Below are 16,860 nucleotides of genomic sequence, written 5' to 3'. Positions count from 1 at the left end.
CCTCGTGCTTCTCCCTGTCTCTTCCATGAAACTCAGGGCTAGGCATCTTCACTCTCATGCTTCACAGCCTACGGTACTCAGAGTAAGCTCTTTGATGGTTAGCTCCTTTCCTGAAGGCGAGAGAGCCCTCACCTCCTGGGCTGCTGGCGGAGTTAGCAAGCACGCGTGGTTGTGCTCTCTCTTGCAGTTTTGCACATTCGGGAGCCGGCAGATTGGAAGAGGCTATTACGTGTTTGACTCCAGGTGGAACCGGCTTCGCTGCGCCCTCAACCTCATGGTGGAGAAGCATCTGAATGCGCAGCTGTGGAAGTGAGTGCCTGTCCTGCCGCTCCGGGGGTGCGGAGAGGGGCCGACTTTACCTGGTGCTGCATCCTCTCCTTCTTATGGGACTAACTTAATAATGATGATGGTGATGATGACTCAATAAGCTTATCTAAAGATGTATTTATTTTAGAGTGAGCAAACAGGGGGTGGGGCAGAGGGGACGAGGGAGAGAGAATCTCAGGCAGACTCCCCGCTGTGCACGGAGCCCGATGCAGGGCTCCATCCCACAACCCTGAGACCATGACCTGAGTGAAATCGAGAGTCTGGCACTCAACTGACTGAGCCACCTGGGCACCGTAAGATAAGCTTATTTAAAATGAAAACACAGCCTCTGACTGTCCCTGAGAAGGCCCCTCATCATTCATTCATTCATTTACTCTGAGCAGGTGGGTCTTGCTCTGGGTGCTATGGTTCCAGGCAGAGGGACTCCCACATGTTGGGGGAAACACAAAAACCACTAAACAGAAAATCAGTAGAGGTTGTAGCTTGTCAGAAGGGAGATCCTGGAAGCACCAGAAACCACTGGCACTTACTGAGAGCTTATTGTATTCCAGACAACTTAGATTTAATTTTCACGGGATGCCATCTTGGGACACCTTGATTATCATTCTTTTACAGATAATGAAACCAAAAAGCAAGGTCACACAGCGAGTTGGTGGTAGGGCATCCAGGATTTGGATCCAGAGGCAGCTTGGGAAAACAAGAAGCCAGAGGGATTCAAGGAAAGCCTTGCTGAAGAGGCGATCCTTGAACTGAGATGGATGGATGAGAAAGAGCAGCCCATAGGATGGTGGGATAGAGTGGGCTCTAGGCAGAAAGAACCATATGTGTCAAGGTCTTGAGTCAGAAAAGATCACGGCCTGTTTGAGAAAAAGCAAGAAAGCAAGCATGCTACAAGATGAAACTCAAGAAGCTAGCAGGGGCCAGATGACCCTGTAATTGATTCTGGGTGTAGTAGGGAGCTGCTGAGGGTTTCAGGAAGAGGAGCCATGTGCTCTGATTTACAGCATGAGATAAGATGGTCATCTTATATGCCATGATGTGTGCTAGTGTTTCCTACATGGGATTAAGTGGAAGAAGAGTTTCATGGCCAAAAGGCTCAGCTTTTTCTGAAGTGAAATAGTTTTCATTATTGCAGGACTTCTCAGAGCCTTTGTAACTCTCAAAGCAGGGAATACCATGTATAATGTAGAACATCTCCCAAGTTATTTTGACTTGGAAACCTCTTTTAGGGGAGAATCTTATGGAACTGATGTTTGGCGGACCCTATTTTGGGAAGCCTTGAGTTTTGCTAAAGGAAGGGAGCTGTCCAGTTGTCCACATGTCATTCCATATTCTCCATTTGAGCATCATTTACTAGAGCTTTCTTGAGAGGACTTTGCCAGTACATCCATTTGCCTTGCTGCCTTGGTTCCCTCAGAAAGTCAGAGGAGGCTGGTCGGAGGCCTCAGACAGTCCACAGTCTGAACTAGCCTCGTGGTCATTAATGGGACTTGCATTTATTCTCTTAGAAAATCAGATCCAGAGCAGTGCTGCTCTGTTTTTCTAGTTCACATTTCTTCCTGGTTTTTACTAGATAAGAGGCTCCTTTTCCCTCCTTTTCCCAAAGTTCCCCAAAGGAACTTTGTCCTTGCCTAGAAAATGAATCAGGGCACTGGTTTGTTGGGATTCTGGGGGGTCTCTCCACATCAGGAAACCCCCAAATAGGTGAAATCTCAGCTGCTTATTTCTGCAGACTACCTGTTAGGACTTGAAGAGCTCATTGAGCTCCCCAAGGTAGGGGTTTAGTGTACTCCCAACAGTTTCAAAGGGTCCTCAGAAAGACTTACTTCCATTAGACTGATAAGTGGTTTATGGCCAGCAGTTGGGGTGAATATGGTTTCGGTTCATAATGGCTTGTGGGGGGAGGTTTTCGTTTTTGTGCCATGACCTCTTGAAGATGCAGGATCATGAGGTTGTCTCCACTGTCTCTCTGTTTTTTCTGTCAGAGACTGACGGCCTTATCAGTCACTTGATCCCCAGCAAGGAGGACATCATGGCTTTCCATTAACGTGAACTTTGGTTTTAGAAAAGCCAGTACAACTGAGACGTTTTGCTCAGTGATGAGCTGGCACACAGGCCTGGGGCAGACAGGAGCTTGGAGGAAGGTGCTGGGCATTAAGGCCGGCCAGTGCAGACGAGCTTCTCAGGCAGCTCCTGAAACTTGCCGCAAGGAATTCAGCACTTCTCAGCTCGAGAATGGTCTTTAGGTGGCATCTTTGACTTATTCAAGGAAACTCCCAGAGTGGCTCAGCCAAAAGTCCTCCCTTCCAGGAGCTCCCCTACTTTCAGTGGCAGTCTTCTCAGTCTCTTTAGTTACCTGTTGTGGTTAATTTGGGGATAAGTGAAAATGGAATTTGAGTATGGCCGTGAAGTAAGTCATCTTCAGTGTATGGAGTCTGAACACAGGTGAAATTAGACTAGCACTTCCTCTGGAGCATGGCCATGACCCCAAAGGCCAGTTTTGAGCTCCTGTGATTTCTTTCAGCTGCTTGTCCACTGTTGGTTGGGGACCGCTATTCCACACATCCTAAATCCTAAGGAAGGGATAGGATTTTTCTTTGGCGGGATGGGTGGGGGAAGGGGGAGGGTAGAGTGGGAGAGAGTGGTACTTAGTTTTCTAGATTGCTAATAAATTCACTGGGGTTAAAAAATAATAATAATAATAATAATAATGAATGTAAAGAGGTGTACAGTTCAGAGTTTTACATTCCCACCCACCTCCCCAGACAGGAGCATTTTTATTAATTGCTTGTATATCTTTACAGAATTCACTTATACAGACATAGGTCTGTACAACAGCATAATCTCTCTTTGTCATGTTTTTATACAAAAGGTAATGAATGACTTAAAAGAGTTTGTGTGTGTGTGTATGTTTGTTTGTTTGTGTTTGTTTGTTTGTTCGTTTTTCATCAGGAACCAGTGTCTTGTGCAGAGAGATCCACATCTCTCCCAGTCTGGAAGCTTTTCCTTTTCCCAGGATTTAATTCCAGCAGCCTGGTCTTCAGGCTTCATCTCCCTAAGCCACCTGGTGGCCACGAGGAGCCACTGCACGCCATGAGCGGGGGCGGTGCTGCACCCACACATTCAGAGCAGGGCTTCTCAGACGTGCCAGTGCCCTCAGATTGCCTGGGGGTCTTGTTGAGATGCAGATTCTGATGAAGTAGGTGTGGGTGGGATGCCAGAGACTCCTCATTTCTCATAAGCCTTTCAGATGGTGTCCGTATTTGCCCTCTGAGAAGCATCGGAATAGAGCCCAGCTTCTCAGTTTGTGCTTCATTTTGGAATCTCTCAGAGATTGAGAAACTTCCCATGTCTGGACCCTGCCCCACAGGGATGTGGGTGTGGTCGGTCTGGATGCAGGGATCCCTGGGAGCAGAACGACACTCTTGAATGGGGTGGTTACAGCTGGTAAATATACAGTCAGTAGTTGTTTTTATTAGTAGCTGTAGGTCTCACAGAGCATCTGGAAAGCACTTTGGCAACAGTTAGGACACCTCTCACCTGGAAGATGAGGAGCTGGCGCCCCAGCTGGCCTGGACCCCCTAGAGACTCCCCATAAAGTCAAGAGCAGTCCGTCTTGACATGTGCTTTTCATTCAGGCCATTTTCTGTGTTGTCACCTGGGTGTTAATTCTGCTGTAGGGGTTGTTGAAATTCTGATGCTGGCATATTTTAAAATCAGAGCAAAACCAAAAGGGGACCTCTCTGGTTTGCCATTTGAATGACACTCTCATCTTCAGATAGATACCTAACCCAAACATTATTGACAGAATACTTTGTTCCAACACTGTGTTTGGGAACCCCCAGAGATGTGATTCAAGCCATAGGTAGGACCTAGCAGTTGCTATTAAATCACTGTGGCTTTCCTTTTTCCTCATTTGTTTGTGAATTCCCTCAACATTTGCATGCCTCCAGTATTCATAGCACCGTGCTGGGCACTGCGGTACAGTTATAAATATGCTGTGGACTGTTCTGTCTGTAGGGAAGTTAGCCCATGATCAGCAGTCACTTGTGGGAACTGCCTTGAATGCCCCCAAGTCTGGGGATGGGCAGTGTGAGTCCCTGGAGAACCAAGCAAGTCAAGATGGTCAGGACAGATTTTCTAAGAAAATGACAATGGTCTGAAACTGAGGGCTGAGCCGAATATGGGGTCAGAGCATTGTAGGTGGAAAATGGACAGTGCCTCATGTCCAGGCCTGTTCTGAGATGTAAGAAAGGTCAGTAGGTGGAATCTGGGAATGGGGTGGAGGGGGTGGATGGGAGGAGGCAGTGTGGGGCTGGGGACCTGCAGGGAGTGAGGCCCTCATGCTTCACAGACCATTACTCTGAGAGCCCGAGGAAGGCATGAAGGAATTGAAGGAGAGAAGTGGCGGGAAGGACGGGCTGTGCATTTCAGATGAATCCCTCTGACAGGTGTGTGCTGCTCAGTGCCAGAGGTAAAGGGCACGTCCATCTCCAAGTTTCTGGGAATGGCTGTGGTGATTCTTATTGTCCTCTCTCTTCTTCGCAGGAAAATCCCGCCGGTGCCCAGCACCACACCCCCCGTCTCCACACGTGTTCCTCATCGGACAAACTCTGTGCCGACGTCACAGTGTGGGGTCAGCTATCTGGCGGGAGCCACTGTGTCGGCCTCCCCGGTCCTGCTCTCGTCCACCTGCATCTCCCCGAACAGCAAATCGGTACCAGCTCATGGCACCACACTAAATGCGCAGCCCGCCGCCTCTGGGGCAATGGATCCCGTGTGCAGTATGCAACCCAGACAAGTGTCCTCTTCCTCCTCGTCCCCCTCCACGCCCTCAAGCCTGTCCTCGGTGCCCTCGTCCCCTATGTCCAGGAAACCTCAGAAGTTGAAATCCAGCAAGTCTTTAAGGCCCAAGGAGCCTTCTGGTAACAGCACTAACTGTCACAACGCCAGTAGCAGTACCAGCGGTGGCTCAGGAAAGAAACGCAAAAACAGTTCCCCACTGTTAGTTCACTCTTCCTCCTCCTCCTCCTCCTCTTCTTCTCATTCCATGGAATCTTTTCGGAAAAACTGTGTGGCGCACTCTGGGACTCCCTACCCCTCCACGGTAACATCTTCCCACGGCGTGGGCCTCAACTGTGTGGTAAATAAGGCGAACTCGGTGAGTGTCCGGCACGAGCAGTCAGGGAGGGGCCCCCCGGGGGGGAGCCCTGCCGAATCCATCAAGAGGATGAGTGTGATGGTGAACAGTGGTGACTCCACGCTTTCTCTTGGCCCGTTCATTCACCAGTCCAGCGAGCTGCCCGTCAACTCCCATGGCAGCTACTCACACTCTCACACTCCTCTCGATAGACTGATCGGAAAGAAAAGAAAGTGCTCGCCCGGCTCCAGCAGCGTCAACAACAGCAGCAGCAAACCCACAAAGGTTGCCAAATTGCCAGCCATGAACAACGTCCACATGAAACACGCGGGCACCAGCCCAGGGGCACAAGGACTGACGAACAGTTCCCTCCTTCATCAGGTAGGAAATGGACTGTGAGCCCTGTGGGGGTGCCCATTTCCTCTCCCTCGAGCTCTTTGGCCAGCTCAGAGATCGATGTGGTAGGGTTGGTTGGTTTGCCTGTAAACACGTGTCCAGCTTCATGGTCTCTCTTCAAAGGAAGAGCCATGCGAAGGTAAAACAGAGTTTCTCTGCCAGGATTTCCTAAGACTCGGAAGATGCTCCCGGGTAAGGAAACCATGAAGCGCATTTTATTTTAGCAGGAAGGGCCGCAGAAGTCACCCGGCGTGACGTGATGGCAGCAGACCCAGCACCGCCCGTGGGTGCAGGCCTAGGGAGCGCATGTCTAGGGCACAGTTCAGGGAGGACGCAGGCTGTGATCTCCTGGAGACTGGTTCTCTCGCTTGCTCCTCTGAAGAAAGCTGGCCTGCAAACCCCCTAATCTAGAAAGGGATGGGTTAAATTTTTGAAAGAAAGACCTTTTAATAATCTTCTATCAAAGGACTTCAGATTTTCCAGTTAACTCTCACCTTATCTTTTCTCCCGGTTTTCCAGGGAGGCAGGGAAGGGGCAGTAAGTGTGGGCAGAGCTGAAGACTAAACTCGCATTTCAGTGAAGAGATGAGAAGGCAGTGTGAATGCAGGCCCATTTGTAGAGCCGTGGCCAGCTGGGCGTCCGATTCATAACGACCCGTGGCTGCGCCTTGCGCTCTTTGCTCCCCACTCCTCCCCAGTTCCCGTCCTCCCCTCCCCCTCTTCTCCTAGAGCGGATGCCTCTAGCTTCCGCTGCTCAGGTGTCCATCCACATCTCATCCTGTCACTCATCAGCGTGTCTCCTCTCCTTGTCTGCACACGGGGCTGTCCACAGCATCCCCGGAGCCCTGGGGTACAGTGCAAGGTCCTTCTGTCCTGTCCTTCTGTCTTCCTCCTCTGCAGAACTTCACTCAGTGGGCAGGTTGGGACTTCTGCAGAACATTCCAGGACGTTTCCTGCAGCAGTAGCGCGCCCTCCCACTGTCTGTGTGCATGAATGCCCACTGCCAAAGGTGCGGGCAAAGAACTACCCAGGAATTGAAGGAGCAGCTGTTTAAACTCTTCTTTGAGCCCTGGGGCTATAGGGGCTGTTTGTGTGTTGCGTGGCTCTTTGAGCAAGGGGTCCCTGGACCTGTGAAAATGGGCTTTTACCATTTGGTTTGTAGTTATTCATTAGAGTTTATCAGCATAAAAGTACGGTGCAAATACTGCAGAAAGTGGTACAGCCAGCCATCCTTGAAAAATTTCCTTCTGAGTGTAGTTTCCTGATTCTCTGTGAACCTGGGGGAGTATGTTCCCTTGTGTTGCAATGCCCCACGTGTTCTTTGACTGCGTGCGCCTGGCTTCCCATAGACGGCACTTCCAGCCCTTGGTGCCCACAAGTCACAGAAAGGAGGGGAGGAGGCTGGCGGGCACAGCAGAGGTGAACAGTGCTTTTGGAAAATGAGGGAATGGGAGCCCATCTGCACAAAGCAGGTGCTCACAGAAACTTGTCACCCATTTCAAAAAAACTGCAGATCTGGACTCAGCATGAGAAAGTTTGGCCATGTTTAGAAGTTATGTAGTGTGTTGTTTTGAAATCTAATACAGCGCACATATCTGCTGACCAAGTTTGGCTCCTCCCGTTTACCGCTTCTGGGGAGGGCCCTGCCTCACTAGGACAAACAGTCTGAGTTTGGGTTCTTAAAATTAGTTTCATCCTAAGTGTGTATTTGGGAAAGATTTCCCCTGTGCAGTAGAAAACTTTTTATTGTGCTGCACAAATCTGGGGGTGGGGGATGGCTAGAGATTGGAGGATCAGTGAACCCCCAAAAAAGTGTTAGATATCTTCAGTATCTGTGCTCATTTATCTGCAGGAGGGATCCTATAGCTTTCTTCAGAATCTCGAAGGTATCCATGACTCCCAAATGCTGTTGAGAACGGCGCCCTTAGAAGAGTAGGGGCCTTACCTCCCTGTATCTTGTAGAGCTGATTTTAAGATTTAATTAATTTATATTTTAGGGGTAAGGTAGAGCAGAGTGAGAGACAGAATCTCAAGCAGACTCTGTGCTGAGGGTTGAGCCCAACACAGGACTTGATCCCATGACCCTGAGATCACCACCTGAGCCAAAACCAAGAGTCAGATGCTTCACCAACTGCACTACCTGGGTGCCCCTTGCTGAGGTGGTTTTAAAACAGAGAAAACTGAGCTGTTTGAAGACCCCTAAACAAGGGAATGGGGTGTGGTGGGCCGTACTGGGAAGCCTGGGGGCTTGGCAGCTTCCCCCAGCCAGCCCCCAGTCTGCTTGTGGCCTCTACCGCCCAGGAGTTCAGTAGCTCCCTGTGGATCACTGGGGGCCTGAGTTTCCCCCACCCCAGGCATGGGTACTTGGGTGTGAGTTCTTATACCAGCGTGGAGGCCTTGTTCAGTTCTCAGCTGACAACCTGGAAGACCTTCAAGGAAATGAAATCAGTAAATAAAGCCGGAAGGCAAACAATGAGAGCCTTTTCTCTAAGTTAGAAACCTGGCCTGCCTCTCTTCTAGATGGTTTTCTAAATCTTTTAGAATGATTGTGCCCAAGTGGCTAAGGCCAGACTGTTTAGCTGAGCACTCCCAGTGTCCCCCAGTCACCAGAGAGAGCCGAGCAGTGTGTGGCCTTCCGGGATGCTCTGTTGGGCGGCAGGGCGGGGCCGCGCACACCTGCTTACTTACCTTTTCATTGTTTCCCTACCCCCTCTTTTTTGAAAGCCAAAGGCACGTCCCTGACAGCTGAAAATAGCGCGGGGAGGAATAATCTGGACACTTTTGACGACAAGTTACACCTCCACTCAGCACTATGGACTCCACGATGCCTTTGAGTCTGTTTTCCCAACCTCCTGTGGGCCTCGAGGGTAGAATCTGCCGGGCTGTTGTTGTAACAAGGATTCCCCTGAAGCTCTGTCTGTAGCAGTGAGTACTTGTAAAGGACACTGGATCAAGTTCAGCCACCGAGTTGCTTCTGTCAGTGTTAAAGTGGCCTGGACTGCTTGCTACCCATCTGTGAGAAGCTGTTGCTTTGTTTTTTAACTTGCAGTAAATCATGGAGCCACTCTTTGAGTAGATTGGCTGGGCGAAAGAATGTCTTGGCAAGAGCATTACTGTAGACTTTCCTCCCTTCTTCCCCCTTCCTGTCCCAGTTCTTTTTTTACACTGTCTTCTGTACGTCACCCTCCAGCAGTTAGGTGCCCTGTCTGGAGACAACGTTCCAGAGGAGAGCAGAGCTGCGCCCTGAGCAACCCTCCAGAGAAGGGATGTGCTGTTAGGTTTTCATAGCAATGTTCCGGGCATGGAATATGGACATGAGCGCAAGGCACCGTGACAAAATAGCCTGTATTTCCCCCAGCCTTTTGCAAGTAATTTGGAGTAAGAAGCTGTCAAAGGTTTCTAACTTACAAACTGGTTTAAAGCCATCGACGCCCAGAGAGCAAGTATACCACATTTTAGAGGCTTACTTTTCATGGTACAAAAGCAATTCTATGTAATTTCTTTCCTTCTTTCTTTTCTTTTCTTTTCTTTTTTTCTTAAGAAAATGTAAATGCAAATTAGTTTTGATAATGGAAAGCCAAATTTTGGTTGGGGGATGGGGTGGGTAGATAAAATCACTATGGGGGGCATGTTTTTCCAAGATTTCCAAAGAGATGGAATTTTTTATCCTTTAAGTTTTCATGTTATACAGAAAGGCAGATTGGGTTGGTTGCCCTGCTCAGTCTCCTGGTTTTAAAAACTTGCCTTTGTTAAGTGAAATGATGAGGATACAGCAGAAACTGTTCCTCACCAAGTCATTAATATATTCAATGTTTCCAGGGCATCGTGCGCATTACCCTCAGTCTCTGTGGCGACTGGCCTGGGACTCCGTGTGCATTTCTGCTTTGAGCACTCCCCCTCTTGTGTGTGTCTCTTCCTCTCCGTAGGTTCATCTGGATGCCTTTGGGTAGGGAGCAGGCACCCAGGGAGGGGAGCAGGCATATGTGTACACATGTCCAGGTCAAGGTGATGGGGTGCATACACTTTCCTGCAAACCCTTCTTTCTGGTGATTACTACCAGCCATCTTCCAGAGAGAGTTTGGAGTCCCTTGAGGTTATTTATTTATTTATTATTTTTTTTGAGTACCCCATCCCAAAAGAAAGAGCTTCCTGTGTTAAAACTGTCATTGCTTGAGAAGGTCTCATTGCATTGGGGAATGAGCTGGGGCATTTGAGCTGGTGATTCCATGATCACAGCTCCTGAAACAAGAACCCAGGCACTTTTCCCTAGAGGAACACGTAGAGTTACCGAACACCACAGGGTACATTTCCCCAGGCTCTGATCACTGCTCTGGGCAGGGCCTGGGCAGAGCCAGTCAGTGCATCCTTTCTTTGCCTGTAATTCTTGGGTTACAAACATCAGTTTCAGGGAATTTCAAGTCAACAACAAGTAGAATGAATGAATAAATACTTGGTTACCAGCCTAATAATGTGAATTGCTACAGAATTATTCTTATTATGTAAGACAACAAAAACTTTATGCAGATACTTTAGCTATAAATTGATGTAAAATATTGATTTTTTTTAAAGGAAGGGGAGAAGAGTATCTTGTTCACTTATTATGCAATCAGTAAATATTTTTTAAAAAATGATACTATAGGAGAGCTTAGTAAGGAGAGCGCATGGAGGGGCCAGTTTGGTATAGTTAGGAGAAATCAGTCTGGGGTTCCATCCCAGTAGAGGGAGAGAACGGAGGTGAGAGGGAATCAGAACGTACTTGGTTGATTCCTTGGTGACAAGTGCAATGGGGATATGGGTAGAAATTATTTTCAGAGCCAAGGGGACTTGATGGTTATAAATAAAGTTGCTTTTAGCGATGGAATTTATAGACAGATCATGCTGTTCCGAAAGATGTGAATAGGATCCATGATAGCAAGTTGATTCAGAATTCTGTAGATATTTAGATAAGCGAGTGTTGATCCTTTGATTTCTTAGACTGAGGTTTTAATTGGATTTCATTATGTCTCCCGGTAGTACACAGATCATCGGGATTAGGAAATTAGCCATTTTGGATTCTGCCTGCCACAAACAGACCTATTCTAAACAGTGCTATTAAATTTTAGACTGTTCAGATATTTTATTTTCTCCTACAACTACTTTTTATTATAATGAACAATTAAGACCATTTAAAACACGGGAGTACAAGTATTTTTTTGAATTAAATTAACTTGCAAAAACCAAATTTGCAGTGGTTGGGTTGTTTCTAGACAGACTTTGGTATCAATTTAAAACCAAGATAATTTTTATATTCTTTCCAATAGAATTTCATGACAACTCCTGCAGTTTTCTTAACCTACAAAAGAAAAAAAGTGCTGCATTGATGAACAAAGAATTCTACAAAACCTACTTTTGTATCTTTATTTTGGAATTTCTTGTTCTATTATAAATATGGAAGTATCCCTATTTCAGAAGACATATTTTGTTAAAAATGAATTGTACATATTTAAATATGTATTTTTGCACAGGTCTTTTTTTCTGATATCCTGTTTTGGTACAATTGAGATCATCTAGTATTTATTTATTAATTAATAAAAGTAAATACCTTTTTATAATTTGAAGTGGTTCACTGCCAAGCCAATAGTTCTAGAACCTGCCTCCTTTACAGTTTAAGGGATGTCTCTGTTCTGTGAAAGTCTTTTTGTCCCTTTTAATGTCTCGGGAGCGGATTCATGCCGATCAAGTGGGCATTGCTTCTCTAGTTGCCTGATTTCCCGATAGACTACACGTAACGAAGTGACACACTGCTTTTCTTTTGTTTGTGTTTTATGTGTGAGTGCGAGTGCGCATGTGTGCCTGTGCGTTTGTGTGTGCACACTCTGAGCACATGTGTGTTCATGTGTGATGTGGTTTAAAACTAACGGGAAAAACTGAAAGTGCCTGAACCTAGTTTTAAGCTTCGACAGATTCTTGAAAAAGACTTGAATGTTCAGTTCAACTTTTGGAGTTTGCTTTTTCCACCTAAATATTGTTTCCGAAATCTTAGGGGAGGAGTTGAAAACCACCAATGCTGGTAATTTTTTATAAGGTATTTTAAAATTAAGGCCTTTTGGTTCACAGTAATTCACCTGGTGATGGATTGCCTGGTGGCACCAAGGGTTACAAATCTTTTTTGTCAGCCAGCGACTTACACAATATGTCCGTTTTGTTATTCACTCATGAAATACAGAGTTTAAAATAGAATATTTAAAAAATTTTATATTCCAAAAATATAATACAAAGTACCTCTGAGAACATTGAAAAATGTATAATTTGAAAAAAAAATGTAACTTATAAAGGCAGCTGTCTTCCTGCAAGAGTTCTGTTGCCAAGGAATTCTTACTATCGCTCTGTCCGGGGAGCGGGGTGGGTGGGGGCTTTGGAAAATGATTGTTGAAAGTTTCATTGTTTAGCAGAAAATAATCATTTTTACATTTTGTGCAAAACATTCTACATTTTCTGATCATTTAAATGAGCACTACATACTGTCAGTGTGAATGTAGGGCCTTGAAAAGCATTTTGCTGTTTCTTTGAGCTTGGTTATAAAAGCAATCTCCTGTGTTAAAATGTGTGAATAGTTTGATAATTTGTACACGTAATCAAGAGCATCTCAGCTGGACTTTGTGTTGGCTGCTGTATAGAACATGAACAAATGTCAAGGGATAGAAAATGACTTTGGATATTTAAAAGAGAAGAAATATATAGTCTATTTGTTTTGTAACAAGTTTCTGTAAATAAAATAATTTATACTATTTATAAGAAAAGTTGTGCTTTGCTTTATGAGAAATTAGTTTGTGGAACAAACATGTTACTAAATGGGCAATAAAATTAGGACTTCTCAATAAATAAGGTTGGCTGCATGAAATATTTTACATGTTTCTGCCTCGTGATACTAAACCCCTTTCAATCTAGTCTGACTTGTCTTCATTTTTGAATCAGACATCCTTGTGAAGCACCTTTGGTTTCCTTCCCTTCTGTATTAGCTAAGTACAGGGCTTAAGATGTTTCCCTTCTTGGGCACACGAAGACTTGGAGAAATTAATAATGGGGTAAACTGAACACTATTGCAGGTTTGTCAATCAAGGGAAGTTGATATATTGAGAAACACATTCTGTCTTTATTTGTTTAGGTGTAAATTCAATGGCATGTGGTCAGTTTTCATTTTTCTCCAGAGTAAGTTTTGTTTTCCTGGCTAGTGGGGTCCCTTCCTTGCTTTTCTATATCTCTTCCCTCCTGGAAGTGCAAGTGCGTGCTGGTAGTATTCAGAGCACAACATAATCTTGGATCTCTAGAAACTGGGCCAGTTTTTCCATTTGCAAATCATTCTAAGAAATTAAAAAGTATTCTTGTTGCTTAACATAATAAGGGAAGCATCTGATTTGTGTGTTGGAGAAAATATTCCGTTTATTACTCTGGTTTCAACCCCCACCACGCCACGGACTTCCCATTCCCTCCTTAGATCCACCAACTCCTAAAGTCATTTCTGAGAAGCTCCTTTCGCTCCTTCTTAAACTTCCTGGGAAGAGGTTTGCTCAGTCTCTTAACCCTTCTTGCTTCATTCCCTTGCAGGTAACCTGGCCATGGACAGCGGGAGACTCTCCTGCTTCTAGGAAGGGGGGTCGGCAGGAAGACAGGGGTAGGAAGGTCATTGTCTGTCGGCAGAGAGAACAGTCCGGGCAGGTGCAGGTGGGAACAGCGTGGACAAGAACCATTCTGGGTGAAGCCTCTGGAAGGGAGGGGCTGGAGGGTTGCAGAAGTTGGCACTAGATTGTCAAGGACCTGAAGTGTCACGGGGCCTTCAACCTCAGGAATGTACAGTTGAACCAAATGTGATGGTCACAGCCCAGAGATTTTCGGGACCCAGTGCCAGGGTGCCGCAGGTGGCAGAAGTCAAAGCCGCTCGCATCTTTCCCTTTCTCTCGCACTTCTCTGTCTTTTGCCTCACACGCCATCCTTTATACCTTTCCCTCTTCTGTCCTCCCCCCCACCCAACTTAATCAGAAAGCTCTCCCCTAAATCAGGCCCACGGCCCTGCCCCCTTCTCATCCCACTTTCTACTCTCTTGGTCTTTTCTGTCTGGTAGGAAACTCCTGCTCCTGTTGCTGACGGGAGTTCAACAAACTTACCTTTCACCTTGTAAGACTGTGCGATTCTTGGCACTTCTCACCCCCTTTTCCACAACCAAAGCCCGGGGACCAGAGCTGCCACTGGCAGAGATTGTCTTTCAAGAGAAAGGGAGATGACCAGAGGAAAAGGTTTTCAGGAAGAAGGGGAGATTCAAACACATAATTTAATCCTTTTTTTTTTTTTTTAAATCCCCATCATAGAAGGGCCATCCAGTAACTATGGAGGACAACGTGGACAGGTGAGAACCTTGGGACAAGAATAAGGTACGGTGCTGTCATAAAAATCCAGGTCAGAGCTAACTGAGTTTCCAAACTAAGGCAATGACCACAGGGATAAATAGGGAACTGATGGCAGAGGTACCTCACAGAACCAACAGGTCCTGAGGTCTCATTATGTTGAACGATAAGGGGAAGCTTGAATCCAAGGTTAACTAAACTGGTTGATGAGCCTTGTATGTAGTATGATCTATGACAGAGAAGGAGAAATCCACAAGGACTTTGAGTTGCCACTGGGATACTCCTGTTTAGTGCCCAGTGGCTATGCGTACAGTCTGGACGGAACTTAAGAGAAAGGTGTGAGCTATAAGGTGGAGGGTTGTCTTTCATTCTTGGGTGGTAAATGAGGTCATGGGAGTGTATGAGTTCACCTAGGAAAAATAAGGTCGCTATTGGATTGGGCTCATTATTATGTTAAAATGATGCCCATCTAATTGGATGCTTATAATGCCCCTTGAAGCATTTTGCAAACATTGTCTCTCACGAAGCCCCTATAGAGTAACGGGAGTTTTATAGAGTAGGTAGTTTTGATGCTAGTCAAACGGAGGAGGAACATCTAAGAAGTTAAGTGTCTCGCCTACAGTTCTCCAGCTGCTGGTAGTGTTGCCAGACTGTGAATTCAGGTCTGTCAGGTCAGTGGTTCTTAATTTTTTTTTTTTTTCCTTTCCCACAGATTTCAAGAAAGTAGTATGGATTCTCTCTGCTAGAGGCACAGACATACCACACTTCATGTTCCATCTCCAGGACTTCACAAACCTGAAGCCTATCCTCCGTGGCCCAGGAAAAGAAGAAAGCCCAAGATGAGACCCTGGAAAGCCTATTTTTGGTGAAGAGATTGAAACGGTTTAGTTGGAAGTTTGGACAGTTGACTCCATTGTAATTAACCCCACCAAGCCACTCAGGTAATGTTTTGGTTTTATTTTTTTTTCCTCTTGCCTCTTTCTCCAGGATAACGGGAACAGCAGGTATTAGTTCAGTGGAGAGGTTAAGAACTTGGGCAGGGAGTTTGCCAGGCAGTTAAAGCATATGAGGGTATGGCTGAGTCATTGACGATGGCCGTCATTGGGGCATTCAAGGAACAGAACCAGAAGCCTCCATGTGGAATCCTTGAGACGCTCTCAAGACATTTTATTTGTAATTACCCCCCGGGTAAATCTTAGAATCCTCCTTCCTGGTATTTGTCTGCAATGAGACGAGTTAAGTGATTTATTCGTCACAGAGCTGAGTCCAAGTTCAAGTCATTATAGCTGTTACTAGAGGAGGGGCTAACTGCGGTAGATCCAGGTAACAGAGTTAGGATGGTGGCATAGCGCTTCTAGTGACAGGTCAGGGAACAGAGGACTAGGATAGTAGGGGCTGGAGTAGAATATCAGGTCTCAGTTTGAACAACAGAGCTCTTCAGAGGTGCTTGTGATTCCTGGGTGAGACCATGGAAGAGGCTGGAAGTGGCCTCCGGGGGAAAACACTGAGGTTCAGGCTTGGGCACTGTGAGGCGAGGCTATTACTGTGTAGGCTGTTGGTTTCAGAGTGGTTGGCGTTGAGAGGAAGATGGAGCCAGCTGCTTGGTCTGGTATGAATAGCGTGGGGCGGCTTGGAGGTCTGGGGACAGTGAGCACCGAGAACTGGTGGTCTAAGTGGGTGGTGAGCAGCTTCAAAGAGAAGGCATTTTGAATGAGGGCGAAAAGCCTCTGGCCAGGAGAGGAGACTTGGAGATTTGGGACTTCATGTTGGCCCCAAGGCCTTGGTGTATTTTTGAATGAACAGCCTCTAACCCAAAGAGGACTTCGAGAAATGAATGCAGCATCCTCCGAGGCCAAGTGTAGAGTTTCGTCAGCCTTGAGACTCTGGTAAACTCGAAGAGGGTTGGGGCAGTTATCAGGACGCTACCTACTCTTGACTAAAGAGGCCCCTTGCCTGAGGCAGTCATGATTTGCAGCCTCCGGAGGGAAGCCCACCCATCATCATTCAGGTGCAGATTGTCCCTTTTCCGTCTCACAGCCAGTCCAGGGAAAATTATGCCAGACCTTTGGGAGGGAGAAACGTAATCCTCCCCCTGGACCCAACTGCTACAATTTATCTTTTGTAGGTTTTCAGAAACACAGGAGTAATGCACATCTGTGGCTCTCTGCCCGTGAAACCCACATTATCGCATACTCGAGTTTGTCATGTTTTTCGGATAAGGATTTAACCTTACACCCCCATTGCCAACGTGGAGCTGGCAGTTTGCTACAGTTTGTCATTTGTATAGCCTCAGGAAGGTGAGAGATGATCATCGTCCCCCTCCTTTCTTCTTCCTAATCGTGAAGAAACAAGATTTCAATGATGAGCCATTAATCCTCTTTAAAAGACAGGTTAAAAACAGCACCAAGGATTAATCCAAAATTACGCAGTTTGCTGCTGATCAGTAACCTGCTGATCAGTTGATACTAATGCTTAGTCAGGCCACTACAGGACTAAAGGCGTCCATCATAAAATGGGTACAGAATGGGGCGGTGGGGGTGGTAATGCAGGGCAGGTAGTGGAAGGCAACAGGGCAGGCTGTCGGAGCGGGACCGGGCTGGAGAACCCACGCTAGCCATTA

At 46.5% G+C, this 16,860-nt stretch overlaps 1 protein-coding gene across 4 annotated transcripts in view; it reads left to right on the top strand.

Annotated features, from left to right (window-relative positions):
- ATXN7 (ataxin 7) overlaps positions 1-12,723 on the top strand; it is a 137,415-nt gene extending 124,692 nt beyond the window's left edge. For all 4 annotated transcript variants that reach the window (XM_082727064.1, XM_082727065.1, XM_082727067.1 and 1 more), the window contains 3 exons: positions 188-309; positions 4,876-5,848; positions 8,587-12,723. In XM_082727064.1, the coding sequence (XP_082583190.1) occupies positions 188-309; positions 4,876-5,848; positions 8,587-8,604 (1,113 nt within the window). In that variant the 3' untranslated portion in view covers positions 8,605-12,723. The remainder of the gene's footprint in view (positions 1-187; positions 310-4,875; positions 5,849-8,586) is intronic.
- The last annotated feature ends 4,137 nt before the right edge of the window (positions 12,724-16,860 follow it).

Source organism: Mustela nivalis (assembly GCF_964662115.1).
Source record: "Mustela nivalis genome assembly, chromosome: 1".
Classification (NCBI taxonomy): Eukaryota; Metazoa; Chordata; class Mammalia; order Carnivora; family Mustelidae; genus Mustela; species Mustela nivalis.
This window is presented reverse-complemented; position numbering and strand designations above follow the sequence as displayed.